Source organism: Phacochoerus africanus, chromosome 13, assembly GCF_016906955.1.
Source record: "Phacochoerus africanus isolate WHEZ1 chromosome 13, ROS_Pafr_v1, whole genome shotgun sequence".
NCBI classification, from domain to species: domain Eukaryota; kingdom Metazoa; phylum Chordata; class Mammalia; order Artiodactyla; family Suidae; genus Phacochoerus; species Phacochoerus africanus.
In genome coordinates, this window is record NC_062556.1 from 15,831,262 (window position 1) to 15,855,900 (window position 24,639).

At 44.3% G+C, this 24,639-nt stretch overlaps 1 protein-coding gene across 1 annotated transcript in view; it reads left to right on the forward strand.

Annotated features, from left to right (window-relative positions):
- The first annotated feature begins 1,049 nt into the window (after positions 1-1,049).
- The window catches only part of NEK5 (NIMA related kinase 5), a 55,705-nt gene continuing 32,115 nt past the window's right edge, over positions 1,050-24,639 (forward strand). The window contains exons 1-11 of the mRNA XM_047755974.1: positions 1,050-1,106; positions 3,296-3,432; positions 5,666-5,762; positions 12,218-12,315; positions 14,572-14,655; positions 14,739-14,809; positions 16,147-16,233; positions 19,346-19,400; positions 21,331-21,531; positions 21,609-21,690; positions 23,525-23,658. Coding sequence (XP_047611930.1) covers positions 3,316-3,432; positions 5,666-5,762; positions 12,218-12,315; positions 14,572-14,655; positions 14,739-14,809; positions 16,147-16,233; positions 19,346-19,400; positions 21,331-21,531; positions 21,609-21,690; positions 23,525-23,658 — 1,026 coding nt within the window. The 5' untranslated portion in view covers positions 1,050-1,106; positions 3,296-3,315. The remainder of the gene's footprint in view (positions 1,107-3,295; positions 3,433-5,665; positions 5,763-12,217; positions 12,316-14,571; positions 14,656-14,738; positions 14,810-16,146; positions 16,234-19,345; positions 19,401-21,330; positions 21,532-21,608; positions 21,691-23,524; positions 23,659-24,639) is intronic.

Genomic DNA, 24,639 nt, shown 5'->3' on the forward strand with positions numbered 1-24,639 from the left:
AAAGACTACATTCTGGGTTATAATCCTTAGGTTGGCTCAAATAAAATTTTCCATTTCTTTCTCATATTGATTCTTGATTAATTTTTCATGGACAGAATCAATGTTGAACTTTATCTATTCTAGCAAAAAGTTAGCATTCATCTGTGGATACGAATTGAGCTAATTTCTAGGAGGAAGAGGAAAACCCATTCAGGTCTTTAAAAGATGAATTTCCAATACAGTTTTACTTTTTATATTAATAAATATCAACTTGTGGTTTATTTTGATCAATTGTGTACTACTAGTAATTTTAATGAATTTTTAAAAGCCTATTATTAGGAAATAGACATTAACTTCCATTTATACGATAGGCGATCGATAAGATTTTGAGTCCTGGAAAACGTTATGTATGGAAATATGAGTTCAAGGAGAGAGAGGAATAATAATGTAAACTTTCTGATTCTTAAAGAAGAGCACTTTTTAAAAAAAATAGATGATGGTGGGTTTCAAATTGCTGTAGCATTTAGATTCTGTTGAATATGTTTTACTTGTGTCGGTATTTATAATTGCTGGAAATTACATCCTTTCAACTACTTAAACATGTAATGAAACGTTTCAGACAGCAGCTCAGTGTGCAATGGGAATGAGAAATGGGTGGGGGCGTGTCGGGGAGATGGTGAGAGCGTGTTTGCTTGCAGACCACTGGGCACAGCCAGTTTCCTAAGAGGTCCCCATGGGAGGTCCCCCGCTGTGGCCAAAACAGTAGGGCTCTGTTCCAGTCTCTTGAAAGTATTTGAGACCTTGCAGGAGAAACTGGTCCTGTCTCATTTGTAAAACTGGGAAACTGCTACCTTGCTCGGTAGTTGCAAAGAATAGAGATAATGTATGCAAAGCATCTAGTTCACCTTAAACAAGAAAGAGAAGCGATACGGCTTGTTGAGTATTAGCAGAAGGGTTCCGAGGTGTCGCGGCTAGGTCTCCAAATTCCCCGGCCCCCAACCTTCTTCCGGGTGGACCGACCCTGTGCCCCGCCCGCCGTCCCTCGCGCGGCTCCGCCCCGGCCGTTCCGAGACGCGGCCAAGGGAGCCCGGATCCACCCGGGAAGCTTCTCTTGCCCGGCGGAGCAGGTATGTTGCGTTATTCAGAACCCCGATTGCCCCCAGGGCTCTGGGAGCCAGGGGCCGGGGAGGGGGGAAGGGTGAGCCCCCTCGGGAGAAGGAGCGGGCTGCTGGGGAGCGGTCTCAGGTCCCGGGCCGCGTCAGTCTCCATGGCAACGCGCAGCGCACCCGGCGCATGGCCTGTGCGCGAGTTCTGCTGCCCTCCCGCCGGCAGCCTCCCGGAGTGTTCCTAAGGGAGAAGGATTTTTCCCAAAGTCTGGGGGCTACCTGAGCGGGAGCTTCGCTGTGTTCCCGCGATGGTGCCCTAGCGTTCCGACTCCGCAACCGCCTGCCTCAAAACCCAGTCCTCCGGTGTCCCCAGCCTTCCCAGGCTGCAGAGCTGGTTCCCAGCCCCATGTAACCTAATCGTCCCTTCTTCCTACATTGACACAAATTACTTAAAAACATAACCTGTCTGCTCGGTCAATTTTTAAAAATCCGCATTATGCCCTAACTGTGGTACAAGGGGGAGATGCAGCGGGACAGTTTACCCAAAGACACAGAGGCTGGCTGCTGGCTGAGGGCCTCCTGGCCAGGGAGCTTTCAGAGAGGTCGGAGGTGGACACAGGCAAGTGCTGGGCCACCAGGCCCTGCCTAAGACGATTCAGAAACAACCCCACTGGCAATTACTGGCCCATTTTTTTTGCCCACGGACTATTGAGGGTGTACTCCAGTTACAAGCACCTGTGTTTCCAAAGAAATAGAAGGGAAGGGACACACTGCTTACTATCCCCAGAGAATTCACTTTCTCCTCTCCAGAAGCCAGGACTCTGGGCTGTAGGTGACAAATCCCGCTCAAAGGAGTTTAAGCGCCAAAGGGAATTTTAGGTCTTTTAACTGGAGATTCTGACTGGGTAGGTCTCTGGTGAGGCCCTTGTAGCCCCTTGACCCAGCCACCCTCCTGTCATCCAGACAGATAAATCTAAATACCACAGTGCCTCTCTTTATTATAAAGTCTGTATTTCAATATGTAACGCTACTATACTTGAAGAAGTAGTGAAGTAGCAGGGAGTCACCTACCAGGACAGCTGCAAACTGATAGGTCTCAGCTAACCAGGAGCCTGGAGGCGGTAGGGGAGTGATTTTTCCAAACTGTGAACAGTTCCTGGTAAGGTTCTGATCACAGCAAGGTGCAATCAAGCCTTTACATATATGTAGTTGCATTCCTCGAAAAGGGCCAATGGTAATTAAAACTGCCAAATAGTTTGTATTTAGGTGTAAAATACTTTGACTGTAGCTGTAGATAATTAAAAACGGATTTTTCTGCGTACAGGAACGTGTGCGAGTTTCTAAAGTTGTAGGGCCACTGGATAATCCCTTATTGGGCCAGACTGCCCTTGTCATGGCAGAGTGTTAGTGTCTCAGACTCCAAGAGCTTCTAAATGCCATAGTGCCTGCCTCTGCATCTCTGCCAAGAACAGGAAAAACTCTGTAAATTTTGAAAATTTCCCCTAGGGGGCAGTACCTCCCCACTGAGAGAGGCTGGACTGTGAAACTACACAAGCATTAAGCAAGTTCCTGCTGGCGAGAGGTGCCAAGACTGGAATACTGTATTTTTCATTCTCAGAACAAACTTTTACTTTTTTTTTTTTTTTTTTGCCATTTCTTGGGCCGCTCCCGCGGCATATGGAGATTCCCAGACTAGGGGTTGAATCGGAGCCATAGCCGCCGGCCTACACCAGAGCCACAGCAATGCGGGTTTCGAGCCGCATCTGCAACCTACATCACAGCTCACGGCAACGCCAGATCCTTAACCCACTGAGCAAGGCCAGGGATTGAACCTGCAACCTCATGGTTCCTAGTATGATTTGTTAACCACTGCGCCACGATGGGAACTCCATCTCAGAACAAACTTAAAAGTGTTTTTTTTTTTTTTTTCCATTTTAGAAATTAGGAAAGTCAAGTCTTACAAAGTTAAGTGACTTCCCCAAGATTGCAGCACTGTGTGTCAAAGCTGAGCTGCAGCCCAAGGCTGTCCTGGGAGCTCTGTCTCACTTTGGTTTTTACCTATGGCTATAAGGAAAGTTATTTGACTCAGTCTTGGCGAGGTTGGATAGAATGTTTTAGTAAAATGAGTCCTCCTACATTTTAGTGATCACTTTTCTGATTGTTCACTTTTCTGAAAAGTATGTTATAAAATTTCATTGCTATCATTTCAGAGAACTGTGCATCAGAGACCATGGAAAAATATGACGTGATTAAGGTCATTGGGGAAGGTGCCTTTGGGAAAGCCTACTTGGCCAAAGGGAGAATGGATAGTGAGCACTGTGTTATAAAAGAGGTCAATTTTGCAAAGGTAAAGTTGAGAAGTTCAAATTCCTATTCATTTTCAGTGGTATAGTCAGCTGATTTTTAATCTAGTATGTCAAGGAAATACATCTTTTTGTTACAAGTATTAACTTTTGTTTGTTCAGTCACCGATGATCTTATTTATTTTAATTTTAATTTAATTTTATTTTATTTATTTTATTTTATTTTAAATTTATTTTACTTTTTAGGGCCGCACCCAAGGCATCTGGGGGTTCCCAGGCTAGGGGCTGAATCAGAGCTACAGCTGCTGGGCTACGCCACAGCCACAGCAATGCTAGATCCAAGTGGCGTCTGCGACCTACACTGCAGCTCACAACAAAGACAGATCCTTCACCCACTGAACGAGTCCAGGGATTGAACCCACAACCTCATGATTACTAGTTGGATTCGTTTCTGCTGCACCACAACGGGAACTCCCCAATGATATTATTTTTATTTTTATCTTATAAAAAAAAATGTTTTTTTGGTCTCCCCTCTGGCATATGGATGTTCCCAGCCCTAGGACTGAATCCGAGCTGCAGCTGCAACCTCTGCCGCCACAGCTGCAGCAACGCCAGATCCTTAACCCACTGCACTATGGCAGGAACTCCCTAATTATCTTATTTTTTAAAAAGTAAAGAAAAGAAAAATGCTGTCACGCTGACTCCTATAGCTCTGACACCCCGTTTTGCCCTCTGGTGGCCTCTCTCCTTATTCAGGTCACCTCCTCAGGGAGGCTTTCCGCTGACATCCCCACTCGGTCCCTCCTTACCACACCACTCTGGTCACACCACTCTTGTTTCTTTTCTTTTTTTTTCCTTCTCTTTTTTAAAAATTTAATTTTTTTGTCTTTTTAGGACCTCACCCGAAGCATATGGAGGTTCCCAGGTCGAATCTGAGCTGTAGGTGCCGGCCTACACCACAGCCATGGCAACTCAAGATCTAAGCCGCTTCTGTGACCTAAACGGCAGCTCACAGCAACACTGAATCCTTAATCCACTGAGTGAGACCAGGGATCAAACCCAAAACCTCACGGTCCCTAGTTGGATTCGTTTCCACTGTGCCACAATGGGAACTCCACTTTTTTTTTTTTTTTTTTTTTTGCTTTTTAGGGCCAGATCTATGGCATATGGAAGTTCCCAGGCTAGGGGTCAAATTTGAGCTGCAGCTGCTGGCTTATTCCACAGCCACTGGAACACGGGACCCCTAGCCTGAGAATTTCCATATGCCACAGGTATGGCCCTAAAAAGAAAAGGAGTTCCTATGTGGCTCAGTGGGTTAAGGATCCAGTGTTGTCACTGTAGTGGCTCAGGTCACTGCTGTGGTGTGGGTTTGACCCCTGGCCTGGGAACTTCTGCATGCTGCGGGTGCTACCAAAAAAAAAAAAAAAAAAAATCTAATCTAAAATGAAGTCATGAGACAAATTTTGTTCAAAAATGAAAAATGGAATAGTTTTAGCACATTACTGATTCGATTTATGTGATAGATGGCATCTTATTCTTTTAATTTGTATTTATTTTTATTTTTATGGCTGTACCTGTGGCATATGGAAGTCCCCGGGCCAGGGATCCCATCCGAGCCACAGCTGCAAGCTACACCACAGCTGTAGCAACAGTAGATCCGTAACCCACGGAGCTGGGCCTGGGACCAGACCTGTGCCACCACAGGGATAACGCTGCATCCTTACCCTGCTGTACCACAGTTGGAACTCTGACATGTAGATTTTTTAGATTTCATTTTGTTTCTTCTTAGCGGTGATGGCTGCTGGAGCATTTTGTTTTTTGTAAATTCTTTTGCTGCTGAAAGATAAATAATAAACTAACTTTCCTCCGGATGACTAAATAATGAACCACCAATCCAATTGAACCTTTTTTTTTTTTTTTTGGCACACCCACAGCATGCACAAGTTCCCGGGTCAGGGCTCAAACCTGCGCCACAGGAGCAACAGGAGCACAGTAGTGATCATGCCAGATCCTTAACCCCATGACATAGGAGAACTCCCCAGCCGAACTTTTAATACAGCAAAGTTTCACCGGAAATGCTTATTTTCTTGTTCATGATTGTGACTGACAAACCGTTGACTAGGTATAGGATACTATACTACTTTTAGAAACGTCATTTCCTGCCTTTGAGAAGTGCCATTAAAAGCCAGTCCTGGAGAATTTTTCTGACAGGGAGCAGAGAGCATGTTCGTAAAAGCAAACTATCTTTACACACGACTGTCTCTCACTATAATTTAGATGGCCATCCAAGAAAAAGAAGCTTCCAAGAAGGAAGTCATTCTTCTGGCAAAGATGAAACATCCCAACATCGTAAGCTTCTTCAGCTCATTTCAAGGTTTGACTTTCTAATATCCTTAAAGTATTTTATTTATCATTATCATTATCATGATTGCTTTTGAGGGCTGAACCTGCAGCATATGGAGGTTCCCAGGCTAGGGGTCCAATCGGAGCTACAGCTGCTGGCCTGTGCCACAGCCACAGCCACGCAGGATCCGAGCCCCATCTGCAACCTACACCACAGCCCATGGTAATGCTGGTTCTTTAACCCACTGAGCAGGGCCAGGGATCATGCCCATAACCTCATGGATACTAGTCGGGTTTGTTTCCACGGAGCCGCAACAGGAACTCCTAAAGTATTTTAATAGAATGCTGGTGTATGGACTTCTATCAAAGAACTGATAGAAGCTGGCTGATAGCATCCTGAGAACTGTGTGTAAATTAATTTTTGAAACTGGACTCATTTTCCCATTTACTTAAGATTTGAGACATGTTTATTTCTTCTCCAGTGAGCTTTTGTAGACAGCTGTCCTAAATTTTCTCCCATTTCTTCCCATCTGTCTTTAATTCTTACTCCTTTGAGTAGTTAATGATGGGCGTATTCGCTTTGCTGCAGTAAGAAATTTCAGTGGCCTATGATAATACCGATCCATAGCTCACTCACCTTACTTTGGCTCTGGGCGAGCAGAGTCTTTGGGCCTGGGGTCCAGGCTGAAAGAGCAGCTCAGATAGGCAGCAGGCTGTTCTCCTGAGCAAGAGAAAAGAGCAAGACACAGAGCCCACCACACTACCCCTCTCACAGCCCTGCAAGCATGTGGCATGTCTCTTCTTTTCCTTATGCGCTCACCTTATTGGTACAGAGCGGCCAAGCCTGAGAACGGGCTGGTAGGGGAAGGTACACTCTGCCTCTGTGAGGCCTCGTGTTTCCGGGGCAGCAGGTGGGGCTGTACAGTCCTCTTACAGAGAGGCAGCAGACAGCCACGCACCAGGGCCACCAAACGGCCAGCACTCGGGGGAGGGGAGGACTTGAAGGAAGCAATTCCTCTTCTCCAACCCATGCATCTCACATTTCCTCTGCCTTCGTCCATTACTCGACCTCAAAGGTAAAAAATAAAATAAAAATCCATTGAAGGAACATTACTCAGAGACTGTTCATTCACGTAACAAACATTTATTGAGCGCTTACTGTATGCATTGTTCCAGAGGCCAGGAATACAGCAGTGCCTGTCCTGTGGCACTTACACTGTAGTGAGAAGAGACAGACTGCAAACACATAGAGCATGTCAGCTGTTGCAAAGGCTGCAACAGGGCTGTATACACGCACAGTCGACCATGCAGGGTCCCCATCCAGCACCTAGCACCCAGCACTGGGGGTGCTTGGATTCATGGGTCGTAAGCAGTTCTTGGAGCAGGAATGTTACCTACATATCTTCAAGCACTATCGGGCGTGTGAAAATCAGTACATAAAATTTAAAGGCTACTTTTTTTTTTTTTTGTCTTTTTGCTATTTCTTGGGCCACTCCTGCGGCATATGGAGGTTCCCAGGCTAGGGGTCTAATCGGAGCTGTGGCCACCAGCCTATGCCAGAGCCACAGCAATGCAGGATCTGAGCCGCGTCTCTGACCTACACCACAGCTCACGGCAATGCCAGATCGTTAACCCACTGAGCAGGGGCAGGGACCGAACCCGCAACCTCATGGTTCCTAGTCAGATTCGTTAACCACTGTGCCACGACGGGAACTCCCTAAAGGCTACTTTTTGAGCTTTTACACTATGTGGGGCACTGTGTCTTTTTCACAAATTAAAGCCATTGCATGGAGTTCTCTGGTGGCCTAGTGGTTAAAGTTAGGTGTTATTCCTGCTGTGGCTTGGGTTCAATTCCTGGCCTGGGAACTTCTGAATGCTGCAGGTGCAACCGGAAACCAAAAACCAAAACCGTTGTCTTCAAAGTAGCTCTCCGTGTTTCTTACAAATTGAAACTCGGTACAGGCTTTTTTTTTTTTTTTTTGGTCTTTTTAGGACCACACCTGTGGCACATGGAAGTTCCCAGGCTAGGGGTGGAATTGGAGCTGTATCTGCAGCCTACACCACAGCCACAGCAATGCCAGATCCGAGCCACACCTGTGACCTACACCACAGCTCACAGCAACGCCGGATCCTTAACCCACTGAGCGAGGCCAGAGACTGAACCTGCAACCTCATGGTTCCTAGTCGGATTCGTTAACTGAGCCACAAAGGGAACTCCTAAAAGAGCTCTCAGGACACTCCCAACTCTTCCAGGGAGTTGAGAGCCCACGTGAGCAGGGAACTGAGTTCTGTGGAGCAACTTTTAAGGGGCAGCCTCTGAATAAAATGCCCTCCGTTGCTGCTCGTGGATTCCTAACGAGGACACCGCAAGACCATCTTCCACATTCTGTGGGTTATTCTGTGCACACCTCCGTCTGGTAAGTCCTGCTCATGGTCAGGCCTCTTCCGAACTCACAGTGCAAGTTACAGACCCCTTTACTGGACGCGCCAGCACTTCTGTGTGTGTGTCTATGCAAGTAATATTTGTCTCCCTTTAAGATAATAAAGCTATAACGAATTCCTTTGCTCGCCGCCTGCTCCTCAGCACCAAGCACCGAGCGGGTGCTCACACATGGTTGGGGACTGCATGCCTGGGCTGCTGGCCCATTGAGTAGAGCGGAGGATGCAAAATGGACCGTTGAGGATTGTTTATACTGAATACCATTATAAAATGAGAGCTTTTTATTTTTAAAACAGTGTAAAGAACCTCCACTAAGCTTGTTTATGGTGTAAGCTTAAACTTTCTTATGATGGCCTTTAAAAATTTTTTTAAGTAGGGCACCCCTGTGTTTTGGAAAACTAGAGCTATTGTGATACCTTTGAGTGCTCCTGGCGGATTGTTGAGACTTGAAACACGGAGCTTAGCTGAAAGCCGCAGGGGTCCTTGCCCCACCTGCCTGTAAAGGGGGTGGTGAAGCCTTTGTTTATCCTCACACGGCTCATTTCTGAACAGAAGAATCCCGGCTCTAGGTCATGAAATGTTTATCTGTAGAAAGTAGAAACCCACCTGCCATCTCCCTGTTCCTCTAAGATGGGAAGCCTGGACTTGGCTTGGCTGGATTCTGTGCGCAGGCTCTCACATGGTTGAAATCAAGGTATCCGCTGGGCCTGCTGCCTTATCTGAGGCCCTGCATCCTCTTCCAGGCTTATGCATGTTGTTGGCACATCTCACTTACGGTGATTGTAGGGCTCAGGGGCCTGCTTTCTTGCTGGCGGGTGACCGAGGGTGGTCCTCTGGGTCTGGAAGCCAGCCTCCCCTCCCTGCCACGGGGCCCCCTCCCTAGGCCCCTCCAGTGTGGACTCGCTCACTTCTGTTTCTGAGCTGAGACCTAGATTTAAGTGGCTCTGGTGATTAGGTCAAGGCCACTTGTATAATTTCTTTTTCTAGTAACTCAAAGTCAGCTGTTTAGTCACTTTCATTATACCAGCACATCCCCGCTGCTATGTATCCTAACTAATCATGTTCCCCATGGACAGGGAACGCTCTCGCTCAAGGGGAGTATACAGGGGGTGCACCAGAGCCAGCTGAGAATTCGGCCTGCTGTGCAACTGTGGAGTTTGTATTCCAGGGTGGTGGGGGGGCAAGCATGGGAAGAGACAGACAATAAATGGAAACATTATTCTTAAGTATGTGATGTGGCCGGTTAGAAGGTGGTAAGTGTTGCGGGAAAATAAAATAGACTGAGGCAGGATGAAGGGAACAGTGTTGAACAGGCCAGTCAGGACGGTGGTCTGGCTTTGAAGGTGCCGTTTGAGCCAACATTTAAAGAGTCCCGCTTACATCTGGAGAAGAGCCTTTCTATGGTTTTGAAAAAAAATTGCTGTCCCTGCTTTGCTGTGGTAGCCCTTTTAATGACTGAGCTAAGAAAAAGGAGTTCCCGTCGTGGCGCAGTGGTTAACGAATCCGACTAGGAACCATGAGGTTGCGGGTTCGGTCCCTGCCCTTGCTCAGTGGGTTAACGATCCGGCGTTGCCGTGAGCTGTGGTGTAGGTTGCAGACGCAGCTCGGATCCCGCGTTGCTGTGGCTCTGGCGTAGGCCGGTGGCTACAGCTCCGATTCAACCCCTAGCCTGGGACCCTCCATATGCTGCGGGAGCAGCCCAAAGAAATAGCAAAAAGACAAAAAAAAAAAAAAAGAAAAGTATGAATTCTCCCCAAACTTATACATTCCTGAAAGTAACTGACCTCTGGGCGGTCAGGGTCAGCATCTTCGCAGAACCCCTGCCGGCCTCTGCAGCCTCTGGCTCACTGCCTCCTGTTCTCTCTGCCCGCGTTCGTGTGTGCAGACGTCTGCCATAGCCCTTCTCACGTCGTGACGGATGTCGAATCCAACCTGTCGCCCTCCTTATTCGGAAGGATGGCTTCTTTGCTTCCTAACCCTCGCACGCGTTCCTTAGCGTCTTCAGTGACGATTCGTTGATGAATGCAGGGATCGCCCCTTGAAGAGGGAAGATGAAGAAATGGACGCGTTCTTGAGAGAAGCCCTAAGTTTGAGACTCAGAAGCAACCAAGGGCAGATGCTGTCAGGTTCCTGAGAGCTGCCTTAAACTCGGTTTCAGCTGCTTGAAAGACAGAGGCAGCAAGTGATAGATATTTGGCAAGAGATTCTGACACTTAGTGGATACTCAGCAACAACCACCACCACAACCACACCCTTTATTAGGCACCTTCCACGTGCCAGGCACAGGGAATACAAAAGACTCAAGCGTGGGCTCTGCTTCAGGGAACCCCCATGAACTCGTGGGAGAAAGAAACAAGTTAGTAGAAGCCCATTTCAAAAAAAAAAAAAAAGCTCACCTGGTCATTGTTTGGTTAAGGAGAAAAGCTGGTTAAGCAGGAAATCATACAAACTCTAATCCATAAATGCACAGTCATTTGCTAAACTTTTGGTGTAAGACCAAGACCTTGTCTTTTTTTTTTTTTTTTTTTGGTGATGGGGAGCATACCTGTGGCCTATGGAAGTTCCCAGGCCGAATCCGAGGTGCAGCTGCTGGCCTACACCACAGCTCACAGCAACGCAAGGTCCTTTGACCCACTGAGGGAGACCAGGGATCGAACTCGAAACCTTGTGGATATTAGTCGGATTCATTTCTGCTGCGCCACAACGGGAACCCCCACCAAGACCTTTTCTTTGAATATGAGTCTACCAATTGGAGTTCAGAATATTCTTTCTTACATGGGCTCCCCTCCTTTCAATTTATAATTTCCGATTTCTTTTCTTTAGAGCGGAGTAAGAATTTATAGATGCTCTCCATGCACAATGCTTTTGAACCTTTCCAGTTATTTTCTTTTTTCTTTTTTTTTTTTTTTTTTTGTTGTTGTTGTTGTTGCTATTTCTTGGGCCGCTCCCGCAGCATATGGAGGTTCCCAGGCTAGGGGTTGAATCGGAGCTGTAGCCACCGGCCTACGCCAGAGCCACAGCAACGCGGGATCCGAGCCGCGTCTGCAACCTACACCACAGCTCACGGCAACGCCGGATCCTTAACCCACTGAGCAAGGGCAGGGACCGAACCCGCAACCTCATGGTTCCTGGTCGGATTCGTTAACCACTGCGCCACAACGGGAACTCCGGCTTTCCAGTTATTTTCTACTTGTCCCACCCAATCTGTCCATCAATGACTTATTTTTTAGCTGCTCACTTTGACTGAGTCCTCCACGGCATTCCGTGTAGTTTTTGTAGAAACAATCACATCTTTCTTTTTCCATACATCTTGTATGTCCAGGTTCCTCTGCTCCCATTGATTTTTACCAAGATCACTGCGTTCACTCCCAAATCTGTTGATGTCAACTATGCTTGTTCTTATAATCGTCATATAAACTGATGCAAGATGTATGGAAAAAGAAAGATGTGATTGAATATTGATCTGGGAGTTCCCCCAGGGTAACCTTGAGTTGGCAATGGCCACACAGAGTGCCCATCAGTCTGCAGAGCAGGTCAGGCAGAGGTCAATTAGAGGTCAGGCCTCTCTACTGTACTCAGTAACATGGTTGAATAAACCCCATAGAAATAAAAGTTTATACTCAAATTCAGGGGTCTATTAATTCTTCCTGAGGTGTTGAGAAAGATTCACAGCTGCTCTTTCACTGCAGATTTCCAATCTTTTGCAGGAATGTATTAATAATAATTGCTCACATTTATTGAATTCAGTATGTGCAGGTATTCAAGGAATGTGACATGGATGAACTCATTTAAAAGATTCAATGAGGAAAGATAAAACAACCTCATCTCACAGATGAGATAATGAGGCACAGAGACATTAAATATAGCTTGCCCAAAGTCACAGAGCTAAGAAATGTAAGTGGTGAAGTGGGATTAGAGCCCAGTCCATCTTGATTCTACAGCCAGCGTTTTCAACCATTAGCTACTGCATTTGTCTATTAAATCCTCCACCTTCTAGAACTTGAAAGGCAAATAAGTATAGCGTGGCCTGATGCTTTTTCTTACAGAGAACGACAGGCTGTTCATTGTGATGGAGTATTGTGATGGAGGGGATCTCATGAAAAGGATCAAGAGGCAACGGGGAGTGTTGTTTAGGGAGGATCAGGTAAAGGCTCTTCTAATGCGCCTTTTACTCTATGTTGGGGGACTGAATTTATAATGCCACATGAAATAGACCATGTTTATATGAAGCCTGATTTCTGGAAGAGAAGTTCAAACTCTAAAATAGTGGATCAATATTTTATTTTATTTTTTGGCCACATCCACGGAAGTTCCCGGGTCAACGAAGGAACCTGTACCACATCAGCCACCCAAGCCATTGTAATGACAAACCAGATCTTTAACCTGCTGTGCCCTGGGGGAACTCCCAGATCAATATTCTTGATAGATCTAGTCCAGGACATGTTTGACATTGAACGTAAATTAACTCTCTTTTTGAGAAGGAACTTTGCTTGAGAAAAGACAGTGTCTTATTTCTGGACAGTCTCGTGTAGCATGCCCCTGAGATACGTCTTCATGGCTAAAACAAAAGTGGATGTGGATGTTCCTTGGCCGTTTTAGATGTGATGATTTATGGCTTCACTCTTCTCCCTTTTACTGTTTGGTACTCTGTTTTGAAATAGCTCTCCCACTTTGCGAGGGAGGCTAGAAGCCCTTTTTAGCAGTGGCTAGTGTCTTTTGTTATTAAGAGAGAGGAGAGAAAGGGGGAAGAATCATGGCCTCAATTCCCATTTTCTCTTTGCACTACTACATTTTTCTTCGATCCTCTGAGTTTCCTTTGATACCCTCTTAGGTATCATGAAGGAGACAGGTGTGTGTGCGTAGAAAAATCTGCCTCAGGGCCTGTGTAATTGATGGGAACGGCCACTTCCTGAAGCAGGGCACGGGAATGGCCCACCATCTTTCTTGAGGACATTTGTTTCTTTGTTCTATTTTAGCACTTGAGCGTGAGGCCCAAGTAATTTCTCCCAAGAGTTAAAATTGAATGTTGTGAATGTATGAATGATTAAAGAATCAATATCTCTAGCCCTGTAAATTTAATCTAAGCCTTCTTTCTAGGCTCACATACATTCTATATTAAGTTCCATATTTGTAGAAACCATCCTTTCTTCCTATCTAGATATTATTTTGTCACATTCAATAAAAATACTTTCCTCTACACAATTTTGAATTACATTTCCCTTTGTTGGGAAAGAGCCAAAATTACAACTGAATCTTAGTATATAGCTTTTTTTTTTTTCCTATTGTTTTCCTCTTTCTGTATAATTTGGTGAGCAAAGAACCAACGGAATTTTAGAATAGTTTAAATAAATCTCTATAAGCATAAAACACATGTTAATAAGGAGGCTCATAGCCAGATAAGATAAAAGAAAATTATAACTAAGAAATGAAGTGAGGCTTAAGAGTTCCCTAGTGGCTCCGTGTGTTAAGGATCTGCCGTTATCCCTGCAGTGGAACCAGTTCAGTCACCAGCCTTGGAACTAACGCACGCTGTAGGTGCGGCCAAAAAACTCCCAAATAAAAACATATGTTTTTTAAAAAATTAAACTTCAAAAAGTTTAAAATTAAGATATTTGTTGCTTTTATATTATGTACCTATATCTGGATATTTCATTAAACTTTGTAATAACCTTACAGAGTCTCTACTTCTTCCTCTTTCTCTCTCTTTATCCTTGACACCTTCCTTCTGCTGAAAAGGAAAAAGCAGGGGCATTAGGGTTATCAGAAAACAGAGCTGCTTGGCTATACTATCCTGCTGCAGTTAGCAACCCCATGTTAAGGAAAAAGATCAGGAGTTCCTGTCTTGGCACAGTGGAAGCAAATCCGACTAGGAACCATGAGGTTGCGGGTTCAATCCCCGGCCTCGCTCAGTGGGTTAAGGATCTGGCGTTGCTGTGAGCTGTGGTGTAGGTCGCAGACACAGCTCGGATCCTGCATTGCTGAGGCTGTGGTGTAGGCCAGCAGCTGTAGCTCTGATTAGACCCCTAGCCTGGGAACCCCCATATGCCAAGGGTGTGGCCCTACAAAGCAAAAAGAAAGAAAGAAAGAAAGATGAGGACTTGCCTCCCTCTCCGCCTTGCTTCAGCATGCCCCCACCCCCACCCCGCAGGAACCAGAGCCACAGCCCCCAGGACCAGGGCGCTGCACTCCTGTTTAGCTCTTCCTGTGCATGGCGTTGCCTTTTCGCACCTCCGTTTTTCTCGCTGTAGAAAGAAAAGCATATGTGAAGATGGTGTATTTATTAGCTGCACCCCTGTAGCTGTGTTCGAATACAAATGTGTTATTTCTCGTTTGTTGCACGTTCAGGGAAGTCATTTCAGTGATCACCAGACTACTGACTGGTTTTATGTTCTCTCTACAGATTCTGAGTTGGTTTGTACAGATTTCTCTAGGACTAAAACATATTCATGACAGGAAGATCTTACACAGGGACATAAAAGCACAGGTAACAACTCAGAGATCCAGATAGAACTCATCTTTCATTTTCTTGAAATTTCTCCAACAACATGGCATTTTTTCCATTTATAGAACGTTTTTCTTAGCCAGAATGGAATGGTTGCAAAGCTTGGGGACTTTGGTATTGCAAGAGTCCTGAGCAAGTAAGTACTTAAAAATTTTTTTTGTTCTGTTCATAAGAGCCAAAATATGTGGTTTTTGTTTTGTTTTGTTTGTTTTTTGTCTTGTCTTTTGAGGGCTGCACCCATGGCAAACGGAAGTTCCCAGGCTAGGAGTCTAATCAGAGCTGTAGCCGCCGGCCTACACCACAGCCACAGGATCTGAGCCTCATCTGCGACCTACACCACAGCTCACGGCAACGCCGGATCGTTAACCCACTGAGCAAGGGCAGGGATCGAACCTGCAACCTCATGGTTCCTGGTTGGATTCGTTAACCACTAAGCCATGATGGGAACTCCCAAAATGTGTATTTTTAAGTGTCATGAATTAAGAAGATATTAAAAGCCTGGTTTCCAAATAATTTTAGGTAACTGTTTAGGTTGAGTGTATGAAATCATTCAGATGGTACTTTGTCTGAAATTAAAATTTGCAAGATAAATCTGGGCATCGTAGAAGGATGGTGGCAGTGTGTGATATAAGCGAATCAAATGAGATGCAACGGACACCTGCATAAAGCTAGTGAGCATTTCGTGAAACAGGCAAATCACACAAGCCGGGGGGAGTATATGGATGCAACTGTTTTGGAAGATAGCTTGGTGGTAATAAATATAGCAAGAGATTTTTAAATGGTCTATTGCTGGGAAGTTATTCAAAGGGAATAATTTGAAGTCTGAAAGAACTGAAATGCCTGATAATTAGGAAATGGTTACATTTTATAAAACCTGGCACAGCCATAAACATTATATAGCCACTAACACTTAGGATTGTGAAGCCTTCTCGATAATGTGAGAACAAGTTTTATTAAGTTTAAAAAAAAGGAATTCTCACTTTCAAATGCACTGTGATTACAGCTATGTGAAAGATATGCATGGAAAAAAGACAGGAAGGAAATATATCAAATTTTAATGCTAGTTTGAGGGGATGGTAAGATTGTGGATGATTTTTTACTTTTGTGTTCATTTTTGTGTTTGCCAAATGTTAAATCGTGAGATTGTGTTACTCGAATCGTTGGAAAGCAGGAATTCTTTAACATGTGAGGATTTTGCAGCATAATAACTGTGTCTGTTCTTGGCATCTTGAAGGCATAATTTTTTTTTTAAGGTGTAGATCTTGGGAGGTGAATTATAAGCTTAAAAATCAACTAATTTTATTACTCTCTTATTCCTATAGAATATGTTTTGCTTGATTTTAGCATGTGTATGTTTCAAATTTTGTGTTGTCCATTTCTATACTTTTTTCTTGCACGTATGTGTATGTCTTAAGTCTTTTCTTACTTCAGGAATAAAGTATGTTATTTTATTATTTACTATAATTTCGCTAGCACCATGGAACTTGCTAGAACTTGTGTTGGAACACCTTACTACCTGTCCCCAGAGATCTGTCAGAATAAACCCTACAACAATAAAACGTGAGTTGCTGACCTTTGGTTTGAAAGCCTTTCTTATGCTCCTTTTGTAATTTCATTTTCTTTACCTATAAAATGAAGCTCCCAGTGACTGTCTCTGACCACTTCTGAAACTTTTGAACTTACTTAGAGACATTTCTCTTCATGTAAAGATACAGGTGATGGGAAGAATAACACTGAGGAATTCCGTGGTGGCGCGGCAGGTTAAAGATCCGGGGTTGGCTGTGGCTTGGGGGGCAGCGGTGGCGTGGGTTCCATCCCTGGCCCTGAAACTTCCACATGCCACGAATGTGGCCAAAAAAAAAGAAGAAGAAGAAAATTGCAGTCACTGTGATGCTCATCTTTGTATTCGATTCTCATACTTTCTAAGCCCTGTTTAGTCTGTTGCAGGAACGTGTTGCGGGTGGGTTAGGTGGAAGGCACTGAGATCTGCTGGCAGAGCACTGGTTTGGGAGTCAGGAATCCTCATCTTGGCTTGGTCAGCAACTTGACCAAGTCAGTTGATCTCTGTGGGCCTCAGTTCCCCTACCTGTCACAAAGAGAAGGTTGGCTAGGTAATTGTTAAGGCACCTTCCAGCTTTAAAAATCAGCCAGCTTTTATGTATGTAGCATCAGAGCATAGCGTTCAGGAATAGTATTAATATACACAGTTATGTTAGACGAAGAAGAGAGTTCCCGCTGTGGTGCATTGGGCTAAGAATCCAACTGGAGCAGCTGGGGGTCCCTGCAGAGGCACTGGGTTCCATCCCGGGCCTGGCACAGTGGGTTAAAGGATCCAGCATTGCCACAGCAGTAGCTTGGATTCAGTCTCTGGCTTGGGAAATTCCCATATGTCAAGGGTGCAGCCATAAAATAAAAAAAAAAGAAAGAAAAAAATGAAGATGAGGTCATTTTTACTTCCATGGAAAGAAAAGGAAAAAATTCTCACTTTTCAAAGCTGGCTACCAGTTGAACTAGTTGGCCTTGCAGAAAGACAGTTCCTTTTGGGAGTTCACCATTTGTTTAGGATAATATTCAAGGGATATTTGACTGTTTGACTTAGAGAGAAATGGAAGGCAAAGCCCTAAAAAAGAGTAGTGAACATTTCTCCACCTAATAAAGGAGGCGGCATTTTGGGGTGATATCCTCTGACCCAGAGAAGGGGTTTGGCCTCAGGCTGAGCAGGAACGCAGCTAGTGTAGCCTGGGTGCAGGGGCGGGCTGTCCAGGGCAGAAACAGCGCTGCAGAGACCCCGGGCTCAACAGCATTGCTTTGTTTCCTTGTACCGGTTTTTAAGAATTTGAGTCAACATTTAAATATGTTGATTTGATGCTTTGGATAATTGAAAGATCCTAAGAGTTACCAAACCAGTTTCCTTTGCCTGACGTACCGAAAACCAGACACGGAGATACTGAGGTTTGCAGCAAAGAGTTTTTTTTTCCCAAGGCAGCCAAGTGAGGAGACTAGAGAGCAAGTCTTAGCTCTGCCTCCCGGAAGGCGAGGGGCTGGTGATACTTACGGGATAAAGAAGCCACCTGCTCTGAGGCAGAGGGAAGGAGGTTTGGAGGTAGTGAGGCAATTAATTGGTGGTCTGTGCGGACATATCGGAGTTACCTGCTTCTTTGTGGGATGCATGTTCAAAAATGCAGGTGTTTAGCAGACCTGAAGGTGGCGTTTTTGGCCCTTGGAGGTCAAAAGTTCATTCAGTGGACACCTTCACGGGTCTAATTCTAGGGCCAGTGTCCCAACAAGTCTTAGCTGGTTCCACCTGAACAAGAACTGACTCCAAGTTCCTGAAAAGCTTCTTAAACCCCTGTTGCTCTAGTGACCCACCCATCCTCAGTGTTATCCATGGGGACGGTTAAGGAGGTTTATGATATGTTACCCAGACTGCACGAGGCTTGGAGAGTACATCACTGAAGAAAGAGGAAAAAGAAAAGAAAAATAACTAAAATGAGCTTAATCAGTGGAGGCAGTTTAAGCAGAGGGGTTTGAACAAACTGTTCCCTGATCTGTTGTTCTGTAAATAAGGCTTAAGAATTTCTACTAGTCATCAGCTTCTGTTACCCCAGAGGGCACGTTTTCATACAGCCGCGCAGCCACGAGCAGGTTCACCACAGTCCCCACCGTAAACAGGATGGAATAAGCCCTGCAGAAGTTCCCACCCAGCCCCAGGCGGCTTAATTCCCTGCCACACCCCTGTAGGCAACTGGATTCACCCACACTGGCTACAGAGGGTGGTCTGGGACAGAGGAGGAGTCTGGGCCCAAGGAAGACCGGGTATAGACAAAACTCAGTGTCAGTTTGGTCTGGCGGTGGGAAGTGCGCAGGGAGTTTCTGGACCCTGGAGAGACTCTCGACCTCCGCTGGGAGCGCTTTCCTACCTGTTCTAGGATTGCTCTTCCTGGTCTCTGCTGCTCTTGCACACACTCAAAGGAAGCAAGCGTGAGGGCTGCAGAAATGGCTAAATGGTGCCCCCGTTTACCCCACCCGACTGAATCCTGATTATTTTGACTCTGACCGCCCTCTTGCCCGCTTCTTATGTTTCCTTTGGTCTTTTAGATTTAATTATGCTTTTTGTTCTATAAGGTAATTTCTTATTAAACCCATCATGTCGAAATACTAAAGTACTCAAGATCAAGTGTCTAGTCCTAGGTAGTAACATCTTTCAAGTTCATTGAGTACCAGATACTGTTTGTCACTTAATCTGACCTTGGTTCTGTCAATAGCCTTGACTAGAATTTTCCTTTCTAAATCAACCAGATTTTACCCTTCAAAGGAAAACAAATCCCTGTGTGAGTTCTGCCTCCCGCCTCCAAATTGCTCGAAATTCCATGCCCGCACACACTTTCTTTGAGCTCATTGCGTGAAGTTGGAGCAAATCTCGGACCATCAGATTGTAGCAAAGCTTGTACACCTTTTCTCTGCTGGGATTTTGACAAACTAAAAAATTTTCAAATTGTCATTTTACCTCTAGTCTTAGTAAAAATTGATAATGGATCTGAAAGCATTTGTGGAAACCGGTCAACCTGTATAAAATTGAAAGATACACAAATATAAGGGGCTGTAAGGATAAAGGCTTTAATTGAGAATTATTGATTTTTTTTTTTTGCATGGAAACTCTTATCTTTCCCAGGGATATTTGGTCTCTTGGCTGTGTCTTATATGAGCTCTGCACACTCAAACATCCTGTAAGTATATTAATAGTCAGATTAATCTCAAATTATTGAAACTGTATAAATGAAGTTAACCCCTGAGAGAAAAAGGTTAATGTATGCTGTTATTAGATTGTTAAACATTATATAGATGAGCTATTACAAAGAACAAGAGATCTATATATACGGGCATGGAAAGATGTCTAAGCTATATTATAAAGTACAAAATCCACTTTGGAGCACGTTAGCATATTACCATTAAGAATAAATCGTGTGTGAATGTACATAATTAGCAAAGGGAAAGGATGCATGAGGAGACCAGGCACACACTTCCAAGAACCTCTCCCGTAGAATCACACAGGCTGCACTGATTCTCCAGCAATAAGTTGTGACAATCCATGTGAAATATCATCTAGCAGAGAAGTTCACTAGGGACGCAGTGCCCAGGCTTCTTACCGGGGACCAGTCATTAAGATCTCAAGTCTGTAAAATAAGCATTATGGGAGTTCACTGGTGGCCTACTGGTGAAGAATCCAGCATTGTCACTGCTGTGGCTTGGGTCACTGATGTGGCACAGGTGTAGTCGCTGGCCTGGGAACTTCTGCATGCCACGGGCATGGCCTAGATAATTTAATTAATTCATTAATTAAATATTACTTGTTTTGGCCACGCCTGTGGCATGTGGAAGTTCCCAGGCTGGGGACCAAATCCACACCGCAGGTGCAACCTGCACCACAGCTGTGGCAACACTGGATCTTTAACACACTGCACCACATGGAAACTTCCAACATTATTTTTTAAAAGATTGGAAGGAGGAGTTCCCGTCGTGGCTCAGTGGGTAACGAACCCGACTAGCATCCAAGAAGATGCAGGTTCAATTCCTGGTTTCACTCAGTGGATTGAGGATCCAGCATTGCCATGAGCTGTGGTGTAGGTTGCAGAGGCGGCGCAGATCCCATGTCTCTGTGGCTGTGGCAGAGGCCGGCAGCTACAACTCCGATTGGACCCCTAGCCTGGGTACCTCTGTGTGCTCTATATGTGCCCTTAAAAAAAAAAAAAAAAGACAAAATTTTAAAAAAGACTTTAAAAATATACTTCTGTGTGGTGAAACTATACATAATTTGCCTGACTTGCTTATCATTTCCTATACCATCCAGGTTTTTTAAAACATTTTTTAATTCAAGTATAGTTAATTTACAATGTTGTGCCAATTTCTGCTCTATAGCAAAGTAACGCATTCATTCATATTTAAGATTCCACCAGTAAGCGATATCATAGGGTATTTGTCTTTCTCTTTCTCACTTAGTACAAGGAATCTCTAGTTGCATCCATGTTGCAGCAAATGGCAGTATTTTGTTCTTTTTTAGGTCTGAGTAGTATTCCATTGTATATATGTACCACATCTTCATAATCTATTCATCTGTTGATCCTTCCAGTTTTTAAATTTTATTTTATTTATTTATTTTTTTGTCTTTTGAGGTCCGCACCTGTGGCATAGGGAGGTTCCCCGGCTGGGGGTCGAATCAGAGATATAATTGCTGGCCTATACCACTGCCACAGCAAAGCAGGATCCAAGCCGCGCCTGTAACCTACACCACAGCTCACGGCAAAGCCGGACCCTTAACCCACTGAGCAAGGCCAGGGATCGAACCCGCAACCTCATGGTTCCTAGTTGGATTTGTTTCTGCTGCACCATGACGGGAACTCTGCTTCCAGTTTTTTTATAATGAGTAAATATTTTGACAACAAGAAAAAGTTATAACTAAAAAAATCTTGTTTTAAATAACATGACATCCCCTTGAATACAATATCCTACAATATCTACTCGAAAACATTTAATTGATGAGGGCAATTCAGGGTAGACCACAGAGTTTCTAACTGAAGCTGTAAACTGTTTCGTTCTCGGCAGTAAGTGCTGGTACTGAATTTGTCTCTGATTTAGGATCATTCTTCTTTGTCCTTCCAGTTTGAAGGTAACAACCTACACCAGCTGGTGCTGAAGATTTGTCGAGCGCACATTTCCCCAGTGTCTCCGCGGTTTTCCCGTGACCTCCAGTCCTTAATATCCCAGCTCTTTGAAGTATCGCCCCGAGATCGACCATCCATCAATTCCATCTTGAGAAGGCCCTTCTTAGAGAGACTCATTGTCAACCACTTGACTCCTGAGGTGTGTCTTGAGGCAGTTCTGTTTGGATTTTGACAGCGATTTTGACGAGCAGAACCCTGACACGTGTTCGGTTTTAGGTCATTCGGGAAGAATTCACTCACACGCTCATCCATCAAGCAGGAGCGTCCGCTTCTCAACCAGCTGGAAGGGTGGTCCCAGGTAAGAACGGCTGAACCATGCAATCAGAGAACATTCAGTACATGTGTCTCGTGCAGTGATTTTTAATTTTTAATTTTATTAACGTATAGTCAATGTACGGAGTTGTGCCAATTTCTGCTGTATAACAGAGTGACCCGTTATACACACATAGATAACATTCTTTTTCTTGTGCTGTCTTCCAACAAGTTCTATCCCAAGAGACAGGATATAGTTCCCTGTGCTGGATTGTAGGACCTCATTACTTTTCTATTCTAAATGGAATAGTTTGCATCTACCAACCCCAAACTCATATGGTTGACCACATCAGCAGGGAAGTATCTCCAAATACATTGAACGTGAACATTTTTAAAACGTGAGCAGTATAAGCAGGAGAAAAATCGCCTTGTCGAGCAGTGACCAGTGGGTGCGCCTGAATGTCTCACTCAGGCATGACCTGGAGGATTCATCTCCTCTCTTCTCATAGTTGGGAAAACTTGGTGAAGCAGTGGATTTGCTGATAAAGAGATGCTTGAAGAGGTGGAATCCAAACTTAACTTTTGTGTAGAGAAGAAAGAAGGAATCGGAGAGGTTCACAGATAAACATGGCATCAGGAGAGGAGCTTATTTTTTTGAACTAGAGAGGGTGGACTGGAAATTTAGAATTTTCCTGCAGAGGTCCACTGGAGCCGAAGTTAGGATCTTGGACCTAATCAGTAACAGCGGGAGAACAGTTACTATGTGACCTCCCAAAAAGCAGGTGACACTTTATGGTAATGGTAACTAGAGAAGCAGTTTTAGTGGTGGTATCAGGAATCTCATGAACAAGTACTGTGTGTGTGTGTCTGTGTGTGTGTGTGTGTGTGTGTCTGTGTGTGTGTGTGTGTTTGTGAGAGAGAGGGAGAGGCAGACAGACATTAATGGTGAGGAAAATTACTAAGTCAGTTGATATCGTGAAATAAGATAGCAGGATTTTTAGCCATAACCAATGTTTGAACTTCAAGGATGAGCGGTAGAAAATCTCTCCAAGGAATCAGGGGTGGGGAAAATACTACCCACTGTGATGGAGACACTAAAACTGAGCAAAGTTCTAAAGGCAAAGTGAGCGGATGATTCTGCCAGGTTTCATTTGGTTTGGCCTTGTTATATATTGGTCTAGATTGGGAACGTTTAGAAAGTAGCAGGTAGAGGATGACAGTGCGTTGTCTGCATTTCTGATACAGGACATATAGGAAAACAAGGACACATTTCGAAGGCGATGACCACAAACATATTAAAAGACCCAGTCCATCCATTTCAAACAATGTGATGTGAATGAAGTGGCCTGATAATCCAAGCTCTGTTGACTATGTTTAATTACTTGTCATTAAATTAATGTAGTTATTAATTTAATTACTAAATATGCCATTATGTTATGCATATTGTTTCTGTAAATAACATAATTCCTAATTTTTTTTAAAGTAGTGTTGTATATTACTAGCAATATGTAGAGCAACCCTGGAAAGAAAGGTTTCCTCCGTTCAAAAACCCTGCACAGTGATTTTCCCTCAGCACTTTTGTCCTTGGGTATAAATGTAACTGGCTGGAGTTACTGCTATGGTGCAATGGAATGAGCACCCTCTCTGGAGCACCGGGATGCAGGTTCGATCCACAGCCAGGCCCAGTAGGTTAAGGATCCAGTGTTGCCACAGGTGCTCCATGTACTGCCAGGCAGCCAAAAAAGAAAAAAAAAAATGTGACTGGCTAAAGTGAACTTACTGTGTTATGAAGTACCTCTTGTGCTTGTACGCTCACAAGCATATGTCAAAGATGTGGAAATTAAAAAAAAATTGAAGTTGTTTTATTTTGGTTCAATAAGATTCTGGAATACAGAGAGTGAGATTCCAGGGAAAGTGCCCACCAGGATCAAGGATAACAGTGCCAAAGAAAAGGAAGGACATATTCTGTAGACACGAATGGAGACCACCAGCTGGAGCCCAGAAGCCCATATCTGTAAGTCACGCTAAAGTCTCCCTCTGGTTTTCAGCAGATGGTATATTCTACAGACCTTCTCGACAAGTTCATCAGGTGCAAGGTCATTTCCTTGGCGTTCACTAGTTTTGTAGTTGTAATAAAATTCTGTAATAAGCATTAAATGGTACATCATGGGACCACTTCTAGATGTTACTTTTAAACAATGCCATATTTTCTTTTAAGTAGTCTAGATGTTAGTTTTAGTTTTCTTTTTATAATTCAAATTCCTTTTTCTTGGCGGGGTGGGGGGGTGGGGTGAGTGCATGTCGAAATTCCCAGGCCAGGGATTGAACCCACGCCACTGCAGCAATCTGAGCTGCTGCAGTGACAATGCCAGATCCTTAACCCATGCACCACAAGGGAAATCCTTAATTTCTTTAAATAAATAAGGTTTCTCTATATAGGTCAAGTAACAGAGCAGCAGAAAACATTATGCATTTCGTGTTCTTAATTCTGATATTATATTTGAGAAATTTTTATTATATTCATTGATTTTTTTCCTCAGAGTTTCTTTATGCCAATTATTTGAATCCACTTCAGCAGAGTGTTGAATCTTTTAGTTCATGTTAGTGAAATGTGTACATAAAAATGACTGTCGTGTGTTAATTGAAGAATTGTATTTTTTCAAAAGGCTTATGGCATAGTTAAAGGACCATTTGAAAGCACATTTCCTGGAGTTCCCGTCGTGGCGCGGTGGTTAACGAATCCGACTAGGAACCACGAGGTTGTGGGTTCGGTCCCTGCCCTTGCTCAGTGGGTTAACGATCCAGTGTTGCCGTGAGCTGAGGTGTAGGTTGCAGACACGGCTCGGATCCTGCGTTGCTGTGGCTCTGGCGTAGGCCGGTGGCTACAGCTCCGATTCAACCCCTAGCCTGGGAACCTCCATATGCCGCCGGAGCAGCCCAAAGAAATACAAAAAAAAAAAAAAAAAGTACATTTCCTAAGTGTTTCCTTTCTATG